Below are 17,044 nucleotides of genomic sequence, written 5' to 3'. Positions count from 1 at the left end.
GAGATTTTCCTTCCTTGAGTACAGTACTTGCAATCCTCTAATCAAAAAGAAAATGTAAATCACCTAGGCTTTTTATGCTACTTGATATTCCCGTTTACAGAGGACGTAATTCTATGCTGGGTAAACAGACTAATGGTGCCCCTACGGCTAATTTACTTCTCTTAACGTGGACCTAGATTTCTTTTGCTTCGATGTAAGGCAAAAATTAGGGCAACACCACAAAACTCCCATGCCTTGCTAAACCGTCATTTTGAATTTGGGGTTCACGTATTAAGACGGAGAACTTCTTGGAGCTGGTTGCTTTTCTTTCTCCACCCAGGGAAGCGAAATGACACGCTCTTCCAGCAAAATGCCTGAAGGGAGATTGCGCCCACGTGTTGGGAAGCCAGACATCCGGTTGTGTAGCTTAGTCCACCCCCTAGGCAGCACGGGGTTACGTGCCTCTGGGGCTTGGAGGGGGACCTTTCTCCTGGGTGATGTCTTGTCACGTTGAACGCACTGTGTTTTGGCCTTGCCTTTCGCCTGGTTCCGTGGGTCTCTTTGGGCAGGTAGCGGGGACACGGAGCGGTGCAGCAGGGCACAATCCGGACCTGGGACTGGACAGTTCTGGGTCTGTCCTTACCTATCTGTGCATCGAATGCTGTCATCTCTGAGCCAGTCTCTCTGGTCTGTAAGTAGGGCTAAATTATATTTTGTTTTCTTGTTGGGCTTGCATAGGCATCAAAATGAGGCAGTTATGTCATAATTAAGGGTTTGTATTTGCTTATCTTCACTGTGGTAACTTTGCCTCTTGACCTAGTTAAGGTTCTGGGCAACAGGGACTTAAGTGTCACCCTTCCTTCCCTATACTCCACCCTGAGCTACGGACAGAGGAGTTAACGGGTGTTTCTTAAATAACTGGGCCTCAAAAATACTCGAGTCAACACAAATGTGGCATCGGATGTTAACTTTTAAAAACCCAACAGTGTAGGAAATTAGACTCGAAACATGCAGAAAAGCTTCTTGTCTGGAACCAAATTAGTGAAAGCTTTCAAGGCTTGGTTCGTAATGAGTTAAACATAGGGTTCATCGGCGGTGGTTTAAGGAAGAAAAGAGGAAGGGGTACCTTGATTATATCTTCAATATAATCGTATAATCTTCAGCAAAGCCATGAATTTTTTTTTTTTTTACATGAAGAAGGGTGCCGTTTCCCCATATCCAGTACATATTGAAAGGAAAACATAACGTTTAACTCTCCTTGTTCATTCATTCGCTCCGTTTCACAGAATTTAACTTCCCTCACTCGTTTGCTCACTCAGTGACTCTACAGGTATTTACTGAGCACTTACTGAGCTCGGGGACACAGCGATGGGCTCCCTGCCTTGTGGGGAATACAGACCAGGAAACAGGCAGTTTACAGTGGCCGTGATGAGGGACCCGATGACGGATTCTGTACGGACACAGCGGAGGGCAGGAGGAGGGCAGGTTGAGGAGAGCTCAGGGCGAAGCAGAGGGGAGGTCTTTGAAAGGCCTTGTGAACTCTGCGAAGGAACCCGGCCTGCATGTACCTCAGTGAAGTCGAGAGTCTGGCTTTCATTGAGCAAAAGTAACTTAATTAGAGAACAGAGGTGTTAGACACGAATACTTTCGAACAGTCCAGGCGGTGAGTTTTGGGAAGGGATCGTCTCTAGAGGTGTGCGTATGTATTTGGTGTTTCGAACAGATAGAGTCCCCTTCTTTGCACTCCGTTAAGAGTGACGCATCGCTTTGCGGACCTGCTCGGCTACTCGGTCGGGGTGGGATGTGACGGGCTGACTTTGGGAAGGCAGCATACTTATTGCGTGCCAGGGAGGGGGAGTGCTCACGGCGAATCTCCAGTTTTTCCCTTAGAACAACCCTGTGAGGGCAGTACTCTCACGCGCCCCATTTAATAGATGAAGAAGCTGAAGCCCAGAGAGCTTGTGTCACTTTGCCAAGGTCACAGAGCGAACACGTGGTGGAGCCGGGACAGAGACCGCGGCAGCCTGCCCTGGCTCCTGTCCACGGGGTCGGTGGCCTGTGTCCTGCAGCTATCCCCGCGGGCGGTCACGGAGCGAGGCCTGCCTCATGTGAGTTAGCGAGTTAGTCCACGTACACGCCGAGCGGCTCCCCGGGTGCGGAGGCATTGGAGCGTGGTGAGCAAACAGAAGCAGGCCGGTGGATCTTACCTGCTGGAAAGGAAACAGGCTTTCTGCGCCAGCTCTCACAATCAAGGGCGAAGTTAGATGTGTACAGAAACACGCAGCATATTATGGGTATTTAAAATGGGGGGCTGCACAACCTTGCTTATCACTGAAAACGTGTTAACCTCTTCTTTCCAGAGTCGGTTGCTAGATGATCACCTCAAAGTCCGTTTCAGTTCTATCCTTCTATGACCCTGTGATAAACCCACAGAAGAAGCGATAACGCTGAGGGGTGCTTATTATTATAAAAAAAAAAAATAGGTAGTCTTTGAGGATTGAAGGATATGAAGGATATGAAGGTTTGAAGGATATGAAGGTTTCCCTGGTTGTATCTCTGCAGTAAGACTAGCGCTCAGAGCGGTCATCGTATTTACCCAGCATCGGCCGGGGATGGCATTATGCCCGCAGTCGCGACCGTAGACCTTCCTCAGTTATACATCATCTCCGTGGTGCTTTTCCTGCCTGGATAATGACAGGGAGTACTTTGGTTCTGAGAAATGGTATAGCAGAGCGTCTAAGGACAGGCGGCCCACATCAGACTGCCCGTATTCACAATTCCTGATGCCACCAGTAACCGTGTGAGCGTGGGCCAATTATTTACCTTCTCTGCGCTTCCTCATCGGTAACTCGAGGATAAGGACAGCACCCATCTCACAGCGCTGTTGAGGGGATTAAGTGAATTAATACGTACGAATGCTTGTAGTTGTGTCCTTGACACAGAGTGAGGGCTAGCTGTGAAAGCCTATGTCAGTGAGCTCTGTCACCGTTCTTTGCTTGCTGAGTGTCACAGTCACCGTGACATAACAGTGTTGTGTATTGTGCTTCCTGCTGATAGATCTCAAGGGATTCTTCTCTCCCTGGGGCTTATGTTCTTTCCAGAACATAAGGCTGTCTTGTGATGCACTAAGTGGCACCTGAGTGGCCTTGAAGGATTAACACTTATCTTTAAAAATCCAATTTTTTTTTTTTTTTAAACCACGATTTAGGCACCGTGGACAATCTTTTTGAGCTATAGTTTAGGAGATGGGATTAAGAAATTTCAGCCACGTGGTGAAGTATTTTAAGAACCTGCTGAAAGATGAGGGGGAAGATAAAACAGGGAGAATTAAATTACTTTAGATCTACAGAAATAACTGTACTTTCGGGCCTCAACAAATTTCCGTTCCTAAATGCCCGTAGAACTATATCACACGCCGCAGAGAGACTGGTGTTTATAAGTGGAACCTAGAAAACACGACGGGCTTGGAAACAAGTCAGAAAGAACTAATGGCTTTGGCTGAGAAAACTGGTTTTGAACCAATCGTGTGGAGAGAAACGCTAATGATGTTTGCATAGCAGATTTAAATCTGAAAACGTGGCTCTTCTAAGAGCCTTAATTACGCTGTGCCACTTGTGCCGGCCGCAACTGTCTCAAAGTGTCCCCTCGGTCCCCCGTCTAGATGGAAACTCTACGTTGAAACAAATGAAAGGTTACGTTTCGCAAAATCGCGGGCATGGGAAGCTGTACTGTTTCACAGAAACACATCTAATGGCCGAAACAGAACATGATACTGAAGGATCCCCATTGTACCGGGCTTGTGTGCAGAGACGCTCAATTATGTCTCGTGGTCCAGGTCAACACGCGGGAACAAAATGAGCGTGAAGTGCTCCTTCATCGGTAATCATCTGCACACAAAACATGCACTTCTTTTCCTCCGCATTCGCTAGAAAGGTTACGCAGACAATGCGGACACAACTCTTTTGTTACTGTTCAGACAACAGATGCAAGGTCTCCTCTTCAGATGCCTAGGTAAGACACGGATGCAGAGAGGCAGGGGAGGGTGGTCTCATATGCATGCACCATGATATTTGCTGGCTTTCATGGACCGTATTCGAGGACTTACTGTACTCCAAACAAAATAAAATCAAGTCTCCATTTAATGAAGAGCCTCACATGTAGCATAGCACTCGATCAAAAAAAAAAACCTACTAAAATTAGAGCATGTTTCTAGCACAATTAACATCCTTGGCACTCATAATAAAATATTCAATAACTGGCCATTTTGCCTGTTGAGGAGGTGAATAAAAGCACTGCTATTAATCATTTAGCAGTTATTTATTTGCCACTTTATTTTAAGTAGGCAGTTAAATTGAAACTGCACATGTTATTATTGATTCAGGTTTAATTTAATCCTTTTAAACAGACCAATTATTCCCAATTTATATGCCATTAAATCTTTTATGCATATGAACAGCAAATTCAATTTTTGTTTAAGTGTAAAGTTTTTAATGCTTCTTTAAGGAACTATAAAACTGACAATCACTGCCAAGGATTTCTGAGTTCTAGGCTCATGTTCATCTTTTAATCAATGGCTTTTAAGTAAATCAAATGAAATAAATCCAAAGGATTAAAAAATCACTTCTGCAAATATGAAATAAAATGGTGCCACAACTATACGGATGTACTTCAAGTAGGTTGTTTACAGTTTGGGAAATTTCATTTAATGTAGGCATTCTGCTAAAAAAAAAAAAAATTAAACATTTTAATGGAAGAATGTTGCTTTAATGAACTGAAGGCCAAACACTATCTACAGAAACACACCGAAGAGAAGGGATTGGATGGTACCGAGTGGATTTTGTTTACAGCAATTATATAATTTGGGTAATTCCGACTAAAGTCCCTTCTTTGTCGACAACAGATTTATGGCGGCAAAATAACCAGATATTTGCCCCACGTTCAGCCTTGATTCAAGGGCAATCTGTGAATTAAAGGAAAATAAATGCTGTAAAGAGTGTGTGTTTGTAATCGCGGTGTAAAATCCTAGTACCTCACCTCTATCACTTACGTGAAACAAAGCCTCCCTACAGCTTCACAAGGAAAATGTTGTATGTCCAGTATTTACAAACATAATTCCTCGCAGTCAGTGAGAGTTACAGCGCTCACTAGGAATTTTCCGTACAGGTCTCGGATGTTCTTTTTAATCTGCAGAAACGCTGCCTTCTTAGAAGCAGAGCCTTGGATTTATAAAATGTCTAGGTGCTTACACTTTCTTTAGATAGAATTTCCTGTCTTTGAGATGCCAGATATTAACAGCATTGTACCTGCAAGGTAGCCGTGATGTCATGAGAAAAGCAGTGGAAGGGACAGGTCTTGAAACCTGGGTCCCAAGTCCAGATTTTGCCACTGACCGGCTGGGTGCACTTGGGTGAATCTCTTCACCGCCCTCGGCCCCCGGTTCCTCCTTTGGACGATAAGGAAAATAGGCTGGGCTTTAAGAGCCCTGCAGCTCTAAGAATCCAGTTTTATTCATTGGGTTGCATCCATTGTGCTAAACTCACCAATGTACATAAGAGAGGGGTGGCTGGGTGGCTTAGTTGCGTAAGCGTCCAACTTTGGCTCAGGTCATGATCTCACGGTTTGCATGACCTCATGGTTCATGAGTTCGAGGCCCGCATCGGGCTTTCTGCTGTCAGCGAGGAACCCTCTCTCTGCCCCTTCCTCCCTCCCTCCCTCTCTCTCAAAAATAAACATTAAAAAAAAAAACAAAAACGAATTGGAAAAAGCATTCATTTTAAATTCAATATATTCAAAATGTATAGTAATGAAAGCTTTCTTTATTTTCACACTTGCCAGGGAGTAGAAATAAAATGAATACAATAAAGGCCATGGATTAAGCCATTCCTTTAGTAACTTGGTTATAATCCGCTTAATCATCTTGATAAACTCACAGGATTGTAGGTGATGTGAATTTAAATTCTGCTTTGTGAGGTTCGGAACTCGCTATTTACTAATTTAACACAGTAAGCATCCCAATTTTGAAATAAGCCAGAACTGGTGGTGGTCTCCGAGGGCATTAAACCCCAGGGCACTGCGGCGTTAGCATTTCTGGCGGGGACTCTGCCTTTAATGGACACAATCTATGCCCACGCACATTCTTTACTTTTGTCTCTGACGGCTCATCCGTTGTGATGGCACCCTGCCTTCCCGGGGGAGGGCACCGAGGTTTAACTACAGTAGAGTTTCTGAACAAACGGATGAAAAGAAAACAAATGACTAATACCTACGGCAAAAAGTCACTTCTCTGATAACAGCCACTCCCACGTGATCAGAAACAACAAAAATGCTAGTAGCTGTTCCCCCAAATACTGTGTGGAGTAAGGAAGGCAGTGTAATATATTTTAAGTGGTTGGCCAACCGATGTCCTTAAATTGAAAATCTATCCAATAAAGTCAATAAAAATGAACATGGGTGAATGTTTCTAGAGACCAACAGGGATGAGTGGGCTCCTGGAATCTCTCACAATGTTCTTAGTAACACTAGCATGTTAAACGTGCCCTCGGGTGTCATCCTTACTCTACTAATGGGGGGCGGGAATCTCTACACCACCTGTGAAAGAAAGTCTGCCCTCAGCTTAATATTTCCAGTGTGTTCCCCAAAACAGCCTGGGAAATTTGAGGGGAAATGAGATGATGAGTTTTGCTCCTTTTTTTTTTTTTTTAACATTTATTTTTTGAGAGACAGAGCACCAGCAGGGGAGGGGCAGAGAGAGAGGGAGACACAGAATGCAAAGCAGGCTCCAGGCTCTGAGCTGTCGGCACAGGGCCCGATGTGGGGCTCGAGCCCACAAGCCATGAGATCATGACCCGAGCCCAAGTCGGATGCTTAACTGACTGAGCCACCCAGGCGCCCCGCTGAGTTTTGCTTTTTACCAAGTCTCTCTTTACCCACTGTCTCTTTTGGTTCTTCAGTACTGCTCTAAGCCCTCCACCTGATTCTTGTATTAGTAATCAGAAATAATACCTATGAAAGCATTTGAGGGGAAGATCCTATAACACCACAGCACGATAAAAATGCAGATTATTACTGAATCCATTTCTTACTTTTAGACAGTTTTGAGTATTACAGGGTAAGAATTCCTCATTGTGGGGGGGGGGGTGGGCACCTGGGTGGCTCAGTTGGTTAAGCGTGTGACTCCGGCTCAGGTCATGATCTCCTGGCACGTGAGTTCGAGCCCCACCTCGGGCTCTGTGCTGACAGCTCGGAGCCTGGAGCCTGCTTCGGATTCTGTGTCTCTCTCTCTGCCACTTCCCTGCTTGCACTCTGTCTCCCAGCACTCTGTCTCTCTCTCTCTCTCTCATAAATAAGCATTAAAATAAATTAAAAAAAAATAATTCCTCATTGTGCCTGTCTCCTGCCCGGTGATTTCTGGTATGAGGTGGTTTATTAGAATATGGGATCTTTGGTGAAGGCTTTCATTCCCAGGTGATGCAGAAGACACCTACAGGCCTTGATGAATGAAAACATTTCTGTTTCCCCGGGACAGATGCTGTAGCCAGTGACCCTGCCGCCCAGAGCAAAGTGCGATCAATGTTTGTGCATTGCAAAGGCACAGTATCCTTGAAAAAAATGTGTGTTACTTTCCCAAAATTTATAACCTTACATACATATTTAGTCTGGCCTCCATTTAGTCCATATCGAGATTGTTATAGCTTTAATTTTTGCTATCAGCCCTGATCACCTATCTAGATAACCGATAATTAGAGGATCAGGCTTTGGTTAAGAGAGCTTTCATTCAGTTCAATTTCTGGCTCTGCCACTTAGAAACGACATACACCTACACGACTCTCAAAGCCTTGGTTCCTTATCTGCAAAATGGGGATAAGAGTGCCTAAGAGGCTCTCGTAAGGATAAATGAGATAGTATATATAAAGCAAATGGTTCTACAAATGGTAGCTAATTACATGTAAGTATTCTTATTAAACACATATACTAGGTATGGTACCGCTGCCCCCTGACTTTTTTTTTTTTTTTTTTTTTTAACATATAAGGTTTCAGAGGCCCCACGACTGAAGAGGCTATTTCTAATGCTCTAGGAATTACATTGATCTCTTTCTTTGCCATTGCCGAGTTTCCTATGGCTAGTTGTGGAGTGGGGTTTAAGGATTATCACGTGGAGATCCTCTCTCTCTCCACTCTCGATTCATTCACTGTAGTCAATGCCGCTCCAATTTCCATTAAGTAAAAGGTTTTCTCTAATCCATATACATTGAACTATGGCTTGACTTTGGTGAGGTACAGGAGAGTAATTGCTTTGAGGAGGTTCTGGGAACATCAAAACAGAAGAGTGGGGCTCAAGTGATTTGTCAGGCAGCTTTTAAAATTGTTGCTTATAACAGCAAGAGGAAAGAGATTTTTCATGGTTTTAAGGCACGGCTTTGACTAATTGTTTTTGAACTACAGTTCCCAGAATACCATCTACCTCGCAAAAATGAAAGCCTGCTTGAATTTCATAGGAGAGCCTGGGATCGATTTGTCTATTTCACGGCTAGCAAACTACCCAGGGCCAAGCAACAACTGCACATAGGAAAGGTTTCTAGGACTAAAGTGAAAAAGGCCAATAGCTAACCTGAATAATATTTTTGAGGCATTATTTGGCTAAATGCTTCAGTTCTGTTTTCCTTTGTAGTGGAGAACTGGTCCTCCTCATGTTCAGTGCACGGAGCGCTACACCGCCAGACAATTACTAGGGCTAAAAGCCATTCTAACCCCGGGGATGACAGTCTGTCATTAAAGATTTCGAAATAAAATCAGTCTACAAAAAACAGCAATCTTCACGGATCTCTGAATCAGAAGACGAGGGCCCCGACCATAATTTTGATTTCTATAAGTAGTGGTCTTTATTTTGAAATATATTGAGTGGCATTTACATTGGCCTGGGGTAAGCAGCAAGGGAGAAAAGTCTGCTTCCTGAGCACTGGACTCAAAAGAAGAAAAACTCAACACTGGGGAATGAGGTCACTTAATGGATCCTTGCTTTGGTTTCTCCGTTGTAAAAGTACCGGCAAGAATGCCTATCTACTGCAAAGATCTGTCCTTTCCAATGCCCTCGTTTCTGGAGGAAAAAAACCCCCAAAGAACTACCATTTATTACCTAGGAGACTCTGACTCTCTCAACATCAGAGCTATGATAAAAACACGGCTTAAGGCACAGAGACTGTGCTTGTTTTCCACTCTCCCACTCAGCCGAGGTAATAAATGTATATAATAACAATTAAGCGTCGTGGGCAGCCTTTCAAATGGGGATCAGGGGCGCCTGGGTGGCTCAGTCGGTTAAGCGGCCGACTTCGGCTCAGGTCAGGATCTCGCGGTCCGTGAGTTGGAGCCCCGCGTCGGGCTCTGTGCTGACAGCTCAGAGCCTGGAGCCTGTTTCAGATTCTGTGTCTCCCTCTCTCTGACCCTCCCCTGTTCATGCTCTGTCTCTCTCTGTCTCAAAAATAAATAAATGTTAAAAAAATTAAAAAATAAAATAAAATGGGGATCATTGTAGCATCTCCTAACAGGGCTGCATACAGATTAAATGAGACAATATGCATAAAGTGTTTAGTGCAGGGATGGGCTCATGATAAACATCCTATAAATGCTGGCTATTGTTACGAGAACCTTAATAGTGACCTTTAGTTTCTCTTCTTCCTTCAGTCATCATATCTAATGTGTCAACAGGCCCTGTCAACTCATGTTCTCATTCTCTCTCTTTCTAAATTACCTATGCAGTAAATGAATAAAAGATTGCTAAGAAGGATACACATCCACGGAAGGGTACATACTGGTTCTCTCTGAGGAGGCACGTGGGGGAATGGGTTTGAGAAGGGGAATCAGGACACTTTATCTGTAACATTTTAGGTCTTTAAAAAAATATACGACACATATGGCAAGAAGGGTTAATCTGTAGATTAGGATTTTTGTCCTATTTTTTTAAATCTTTATTTTGAGAGAGAGGGAGAGAGAGAGAGGAAGAGAGAATCCCAAGCAGGCTTCACAACGTGGGCCCTGATCTCAGGCATCATGAGATCATGACCTGAGCTGAAATTAAGAGTCGGATGCTTAACTGACTGAGCCGCCCAAGCCCCCCAGAATTTTGTCGAAATTTAAATCAACATCAAGAACAAAACCACAAGTATCCTCCCACAGCACTATGATGTTCAACAAGTTACTTGACCTCTGTTCACCTCATTTTCCTTATCCATAAAATGGGAATAGCAGCATTTTCTTGCAGGATGGCAATGCAGAATTAAAAGAAATTACAGATGGGCCTTTAAAAAGAGATACTGTTGTCATGGCTATAAATTGTTACTATTTGGTAGTCTCTTTGTCCATCATGAGTTTACCCTCTAATTCACGATGCACCTGCTTACAGGATAATCTTCCTTACACATGGCTTCGTCTCCCAGGTGTCCCCAAGAGCCTGTATTCTCTCCCCGTGGTGTACCCAACCCAGGCCACGCAGGGGTGGCTGTCTGGCTGATGCCTCCCTGAGCCCCTCTCTCTCCCCCAGCGCCGTGGCTGCACCTTGGTCACAGCACTTACTGCTTAGAAGCAAATGCGCTTGATTCTGCAGGATGTCCGTAGTGAAAGAAATAAGGAAGGAAAGCAGAAAGGAAGAAAAAGACTCAGGGCTGGGCCCTCACTGTGGCTCCCGCAGGTGCCCTTGTTAGGACGGTGTTGCTGGGGCTGGTTGTTGGGTTCCATGCTCAATGCCCTGTCTGGGGGGTGGGCTGGTTGCATTCACTGTGGTCCCTATAATCAGGGCCCTGTGCCGTCCTCTCTCTCTATGCTCCTCTGGCACCAAGTGGGGCTTTAACGTGTCACGCGTTCGTTCTAATTCTGTTGTTGTCGAATTTTACCTTCTTTCCAAAACCCTGCCTGCCCAAGTTCTAGGCCTTCTATAAACTTTGTTCAATATATTTTACCCATTTAGGGGCGCCTGGGTGGCTCAGTCGGTTGAGCGTCCGACTTCGGCTCAGGTCATGATCTCACAGCTCGTGAGTTCGAGCCCCGCGTCGGGCTCTGCGTTGACAGCTCAGAGCCTGGAGCCTGTTTCGGATTCTGTGTCTTCCTCTCTCTCTGCCCCTAACCCACTCACATTCTGTCTCTGTCTCTCTCAAAAATAAACACTAAAAAAATTTTTTTAATATATTTTATCCATTTAGAAAAAAACCCCTGATACCTATATAACTTAAAAAGCACTTCATTCTACACACTCTGTGTATATTGATTGACTTTCACCTCAAAACTCAGTGAAGGAACTATTGTCCCATTTCAGTGATGATGGAACTGAGGCACAGAGAGATGAAGTGAACTTGGCCAAGTCACACAGCTAGTAAGTGACAGAATCTGAACCCAGACTGTCCGTTTTGGACTATATACTTCATTACCCTGTGAAAACCTCTTTTCTAATCAGTAGCTTTTAACTTCTTCCATACTGTGTCAGAAAATTAGTATTTTCGTTAAAACGGAGTACTGTACTCATTTATATTCTCTTAAATTATTTGGTAGCTCCCACATAGCATTACGTTAATACCCCATAAATACAGTTTACTAGAAATTAAATCCTTATATGATTATATAAGCCCCGGGAGGTAGCTAGGATTCTACTCCCAGAATGTATTTACTGACATTGATAGCCGTCCTGGGAGATATAGGCAGGCCAGATCAGTTTGACCGGTGAGAAAAATGAGTCGCAAGAGTTAAATGATTTATTCCAAATTACAGACTAGATAGCAGTGCCTGGACTAAATCAAGACCACCTGGTTCCACGTCCTGGTGCTTTCCTATATCACAGGCTTCCTGGAATTGCTCCAAGGTCAGGTCGTAGCAGTGGAGGCACTTGGAATATGGACAGGAAATAAGGAGTGCGTGCATAGCCCTTATTAATACCCGTCCTTGTCTTTTGCAGATTTTTTAGTTAAAAAACAACCAAACGACCAAACGTGGCAAAACCTGGCTTCGAGCTGTCCTTAGTTGCTTGGGACCCGTGCCAGACACATTACAAGGTGTTCATGACTCTAGCCTGTCCTTACTGTTGCTTGTAACTAACAATACATTTCAGAACCCACTGGTATCTTACACAAGCCAGTTCCTTACCTGGAGTATATGCCATCGTTGTGGGTATGGAGGTTTTCCTTGCCGTCCTTCTGGGCTGTTTCTCTGCTTCCTTCCTCTTCTGTCTCACTCAGGCTTTCCGGTTGAGGGCTTTCCTCCTCCAGGCTGTCAGGCTCCATATTGTCCTGGATTGGATTTCCAAGTCCAGACTGGGACTTGCTCTCTCGAGTGAAGCTTTCTGAATCGGATTCCAAGGAGTCTTTTGAAATCGGGTGTAAGTCTTTCTTAAAAGGTGGCTCTGTGGACTGGACTTTTAAGCTGGTGTGGTGGACAGGAGACCGAATTGAGAGCTTGGGAATGAATTTACTATGACTCATCTTGAAAAAATACACTTATGAATATGAATACAAATATTCTCGAGAGGAGCAGTTGGCTTGAATATTTAAAGCTGCGGTTCACAAAAGCATCACCTAAAAAACAATGAAGTTTATGTCACTTGGCGACTCCTGAAAGCTCTTTAATTCCAGGGTTACTCAAACATTTAAGTGAGTGGAACTCCGTTATATTATCTGCAGCCTTTTCGTACCCTTTTGTGGGAGGAAGGTCTATTAGAAAAACTATTGTGTTTTTCTCTCTACGGAAACACATCTGATGTGGAGCTCATAAATAGCCTGAGTAATCAAATGCAGCTTTATTGAGGAAATCCAGTGGCTAGATTCCTTCCTCTGCCTTCCAAGGGCCTGTTACAGACACGCCTGGACAAGAGCTAAATGATTAATTATTTTGAACACCCAGGGCACCAATATAAATATGCCAGGTTCAGGAGTATTCATGAATAGAATAAAACAGGTTCAGGGTCTACCTTTTGAAAAGTAGAGGAGAAAAAAGGGAAGAATGTGTTTTGGAACTGTAAAGAGGGGAGGTTTTTGTGCGTAGACCGATACTGGCCGGTCTTGTCATTTAGGAGACATGTTGGTACCCAGCTTGCTACTGGGTAGGAATGTGTAACTTAGGTGGCCATCACATGGAGGCCAACCTCCGGTCAGTATATATATTTAAGAAAGCAACGATTAGAACCGTTCAACAAAATATTTGGAGGCTTTGTGCATTCGGCCACTAAGTGACTCATAGCAGAGGCTGGACATCTACCTACCTGAGAGGGATGTTGTCCTGGAGAATGTCAGGTGGGTGGGAGATTGGCCTGAGTAACAGCGAGGGTCCCTTCTAACTCTCTGAAGTGTGTGGTTCCAGGCGAGCCTTCCCTGTCTCAAAGGGCTGTCATAAAGACCCATGAGACGGTTTATGGAAAGGGGTGCTCTGAGTTCATATCAGATTGAAAGGAGATGATGATTTTGGATTGTGATCCCTTTCATCTCCACCTAGCATTCCTATTTTGCTCTGTCTTCTTTCTCCCCGCCTTTGTGCCATTCTTTCCCCCCGTAGGTCAGGTAACAGAAACTTTACCATCAGAGATTCCTGTAACATTTTTAAGTGCTCTTGTTATTTCGGCAGACCGCTAGCTGTAATTAAATAAATGAACTTATTCGGATTCCTTGCACTGTAATCACGTGGAATCTGGTTGCTAACGTTATCAGCTCCTCAGAGGAAAATACCTTAACAAACAAAACAGACAAAAGGCAGCTTTCAGATTTAAATACATTATGAAGTGGTTTTCTTTTTAATTCAAAATCCCCCAAGGGGGTAGACCTAGTATATTATCGGTTAACTGTACAGACTAGTTTGCTGTATCAGCTCATTTGAAAAATACATAGTGTGCCTTACCTTGTTAGCTCAATATTGATAAGCAGATTAACTGTTGCTCTTTAGGGTGTTTTTATTTTTATTTTTTTAAGTTTTTTTTTTTTAAGGTTTGTTTATTTTTGAGAGAGACACAGAGTGCTAGCAGGGAGGAGCGGAGAGAGAAAGAGACAGATTCAGAATCTGAAACAGGCTCCAGGCTCTGAGCTGTCAGCACAGAGCCCGAGGCGGGGCTTGAACTCATGAACCTGAGCTGAAGTCGGAGGCTTACCTGACAGAGCTACCCAGGGGCCCCTCGGGTGTTTTTAGAAAGCAGCAAATCCACCAAGTACTAACATTTTAATGGAAAATTTGTATAAACATCTGTTAAGAGTTTTACTGAATGAGTTTAAGCCTCTGTACTTGGGATCTTATAGACAAGGCTTAATCAATTTGGAATTGCTCATGAAATCCTTCAGTCCCCTCAGTAGTTCTTAAATGAAATAGGCTAAGGTTTCTGCGATTTAACGAATAAAAAAATAATGTCCATGGAAGAAGATAATTTTGTTGTTAATGAAATCTGGGATAGTGGGGAGAGAGCAAAGCCAAACATCACCAGGCTTTGGTGGAGGCCTGATCTCATAAAGGCGTGAGATTAAAGAGGGGAAACTAGTATCTTGAATAAATGAGCACACGGGCATTTTAAATGTAATGAAAGTGGCTCCCTAGTGGTACAGTTGTTTTTCACTGAATTTCTGACCTAGAGAGGCTGACAAATCTCGTTACAAAGTAAACAAGACAGGCTGGGATGTCGCCATTGGTATCCAGGCGCTGAGACTCGGCCAGTTCCCTAGGGTTCTCTTCAAGACCTTGAGTCTCGTCCTCTCATACGGGGAGGAACGAATTTCCTTCTGTAGGTGAAAGGGAACTCTGCGTGTTCCGGCTAAGAGGAAAAGTAGAAAGTTGTCCTGTTGTGGAACAGCCTGGAAACTGCCTGTACGGGGCGGCCGGTTTGTTTTCTGTATTTGCCTTTTTCCCCCCACCCTGATGATCAAGACTGGGCAGCAAAGGCGTTTTAAGATCAGGGAAGTGACGGGTCCGTGCCCTGCACGGGTCTTAGTCAACAGAGGACAGGGCTGCTCTGGGAGCCTGGGCACCGAAGCCTTTCCAGGGGCCCTTGTCCCTGCCTCGCCACGGTCCCCCTTCCCGCCTGGACCCCAAATGCTGTCTAGCACGGGCTCCTTGGGTGTCTCCTGGTCCTGATCCAGTTTCCTCTGGAGGTTTCCTGCTGTCCCCGTCCCCCCCCCACCACCAAGTCTCAGCTCTTCCCATTTCCCTCCCGGGCACGCGCACCACCCCCCCCCCTTCAGGAGGCAACCGCCTGTCACCTGCCCAACGCTCCTCGGAGACCGTGACCCCCGCAGCCCGCATTCTCCAGTGCCGCCACCAGTGCCGCCTCCCTCCCGCCGCCCGGCCCCGCCCCGCCCGCGTCGCAGGTGCTGCCCTGGAGACCGCAGCCAACAAGACTCAAGCCACGAACTCAGCTAGCGAGGCGCCGGGGGCGGGGCCGGCGCCGGGGGCGGGGCCGGCGCCGGGGGCGGGGCCGGCGCCGGGGGCGGGGCCGGCGCCGGGGGCGGGGCCGGCGCCGGGGGCGGGGCCGGCGCCGGGGGCGGGGCCGGCGCCGGGGGCGGGGCCGGCGCCGGGGGCGGGGCCGGCGCCGGGGGCGGGGCCGGCGCCGGGGGCGGGGCCGGCGCCGGGGGCGGGGCCGGCGCCGGGGGCGGGGCCGGCGCCGGGGGCGGGGCCGGCGCCGGGGGCGGGGCCGGCGCCGGGGGCGGGGCCCGGGCGCACGGCGGTGGCATCTCCTGCTCTTGCAGAGAGGGTGGGACCAGTTGTGATGACTGCGTTCAAATGCGATAGAGCAATGCAGAGAGGGATCTTAAAAATGTTGAGGAAGAAAACCCCTCAAAATACGTACTGTGTAATCTTGTATATAAAGTTAAAAAGAGGAAAAACTAAACTGTGCTATATTTATGGATGCACAGTTTGTGTCGAAAACTAAAAAAAAAAAGTAGTGATTCTCATAAAGTTAGGATTGTGGTTAGCTCTGGCAAGCAGGCTGGGGGGGGGTGGTTGGCGTGAGAGACAATGGCTTAATAAGCAACACGGCAATACTCTGTTCTTCACAAATCCCTAAGAATTAGCACATACAAGGAAAGCCATAAAGTGCATTGTTTTTATCTGCTGCTATGGTAATACCAGCGATACTTTGTGTATGAGTGACACTTCCCAGGGTTTGCAAAGTGCTTTTCCGTGTATTATCTGCTCGGAATTAAGCTGTCAACCTGACCATCACCAAAACACAAAGAAAAATGAGAAAGATAAGGCAAAAAAATCATCAATATAGATAGGTTAGCAACGCCGGAGTGATTCTCATCCTTCCCCACCCCCACTCCGTCTATCCCTTCTCCCTACTGTTTTTTTTTTTTTTTATAATTAATTTGAGAGAAAAAAGAAGGGGAGGGTCATTAAGAGAGGGAGGGAGGGAGAGAGAAAAAGAGAGAGAGAGGGAGGGAGGGAAGGAGGGAGGGAGGGAGCGAGAGAATCCTAAGCAAGCTCCACACCATCAGCACAGGGCTCAACTCGGGGCTCAAACTCATGAGCTGTGACATCATGACCTGAGCTGAAATCAGTAAAATCCTCCCCTAGTTCTCCCCTCCTGGACCAACTTCTACCCAGTTACATGACCTTGGTGAGCTTCCTCTCCTACAGGAAGAATTTTCAGACAGTCCCCTGACACTGTCCTCATGACCCTTGGACCCGGGTAGTTCTCAATCCTGGGCGGTATTGTCCTCCCGGGGACATCAGTGGTGTCTGGAGACATTTTTTACCGTCATGACTTCCAGGAGTGCTTCTGGCATGTACTGGCTGGAGGCCAGGGACGCAGCCAAGCAACCTGCCAACGAGTAGGGCGGTTTCCACCACCAAAAAAACCACTCAGTTCAAAATGTAAATAGGGCTGAGGTTGACAAACCCCATGCAAGACTAATGGCCCTTGGTCTGTGGCCCCACGGTACCCAAGTGCATGGTCCTGTCCTTATGTAGGTATGGTAGTGTATTCCTTATTAGTCACGTGTTAATGATTCTGTCACCTCCTTACTACAGGGTTAGCTCCTGGAGAGCGAGGACTAGCATTGTGCATGACACTTAGTAGATGCTCAATAAATGCTGAAAATCCCCAATACCTTGA

General features: G+C 45.8%; 1 protein-coding gene across 3 annotated transcripts in view; it reads right to left on the bottom strand.

The window, feature by feature from the left end:
* The window catches only part of JHY (junctional cadherin complex regulator), a 58,568-nt gene extending 46,064 nt beyond the window's left edge, over positions 1-12,504 (bottom strand). For all 3 annotated transcript variants that reach the window (XM_047071769.1, XM_047071770.1, XM_047071771.1), the window contains exon 1: positions 12,103-12,504. In XM_047071769.1, the coding sequence (XP_046927725.1) occupies positions 12,103-12,437 (335 nt within the window). In that variant the 5' untranslated portion in view covers positions 12,438-12,504. The remainder of the gene's footprint in view (positions 1-12,102) is intronic.
* Positions 12,505-17,044: the final 4,540 nt, after the last annotated feature.

Source organism: Lynx rufus, unplaced genomic scaffold, assembly GCF_022079265.1.
Source record: "Lynx rufus isolate CCGP_SWC_20201006 ecotype Redwood Valley unplaced genomic scaffold, mLynRuf1.p SCAF_9, whole genome shotgun sequence".
NCBI classification, from domain to species: domain Eukaryota; kingdom Metazoa; phylum Chordata; class Mammalia; order Carnivora; family Felidae; genus Lynx; species Lynx rufus.
This window is presented reverse-complemented; position numbering and strand designations above follow the sequence as displayed.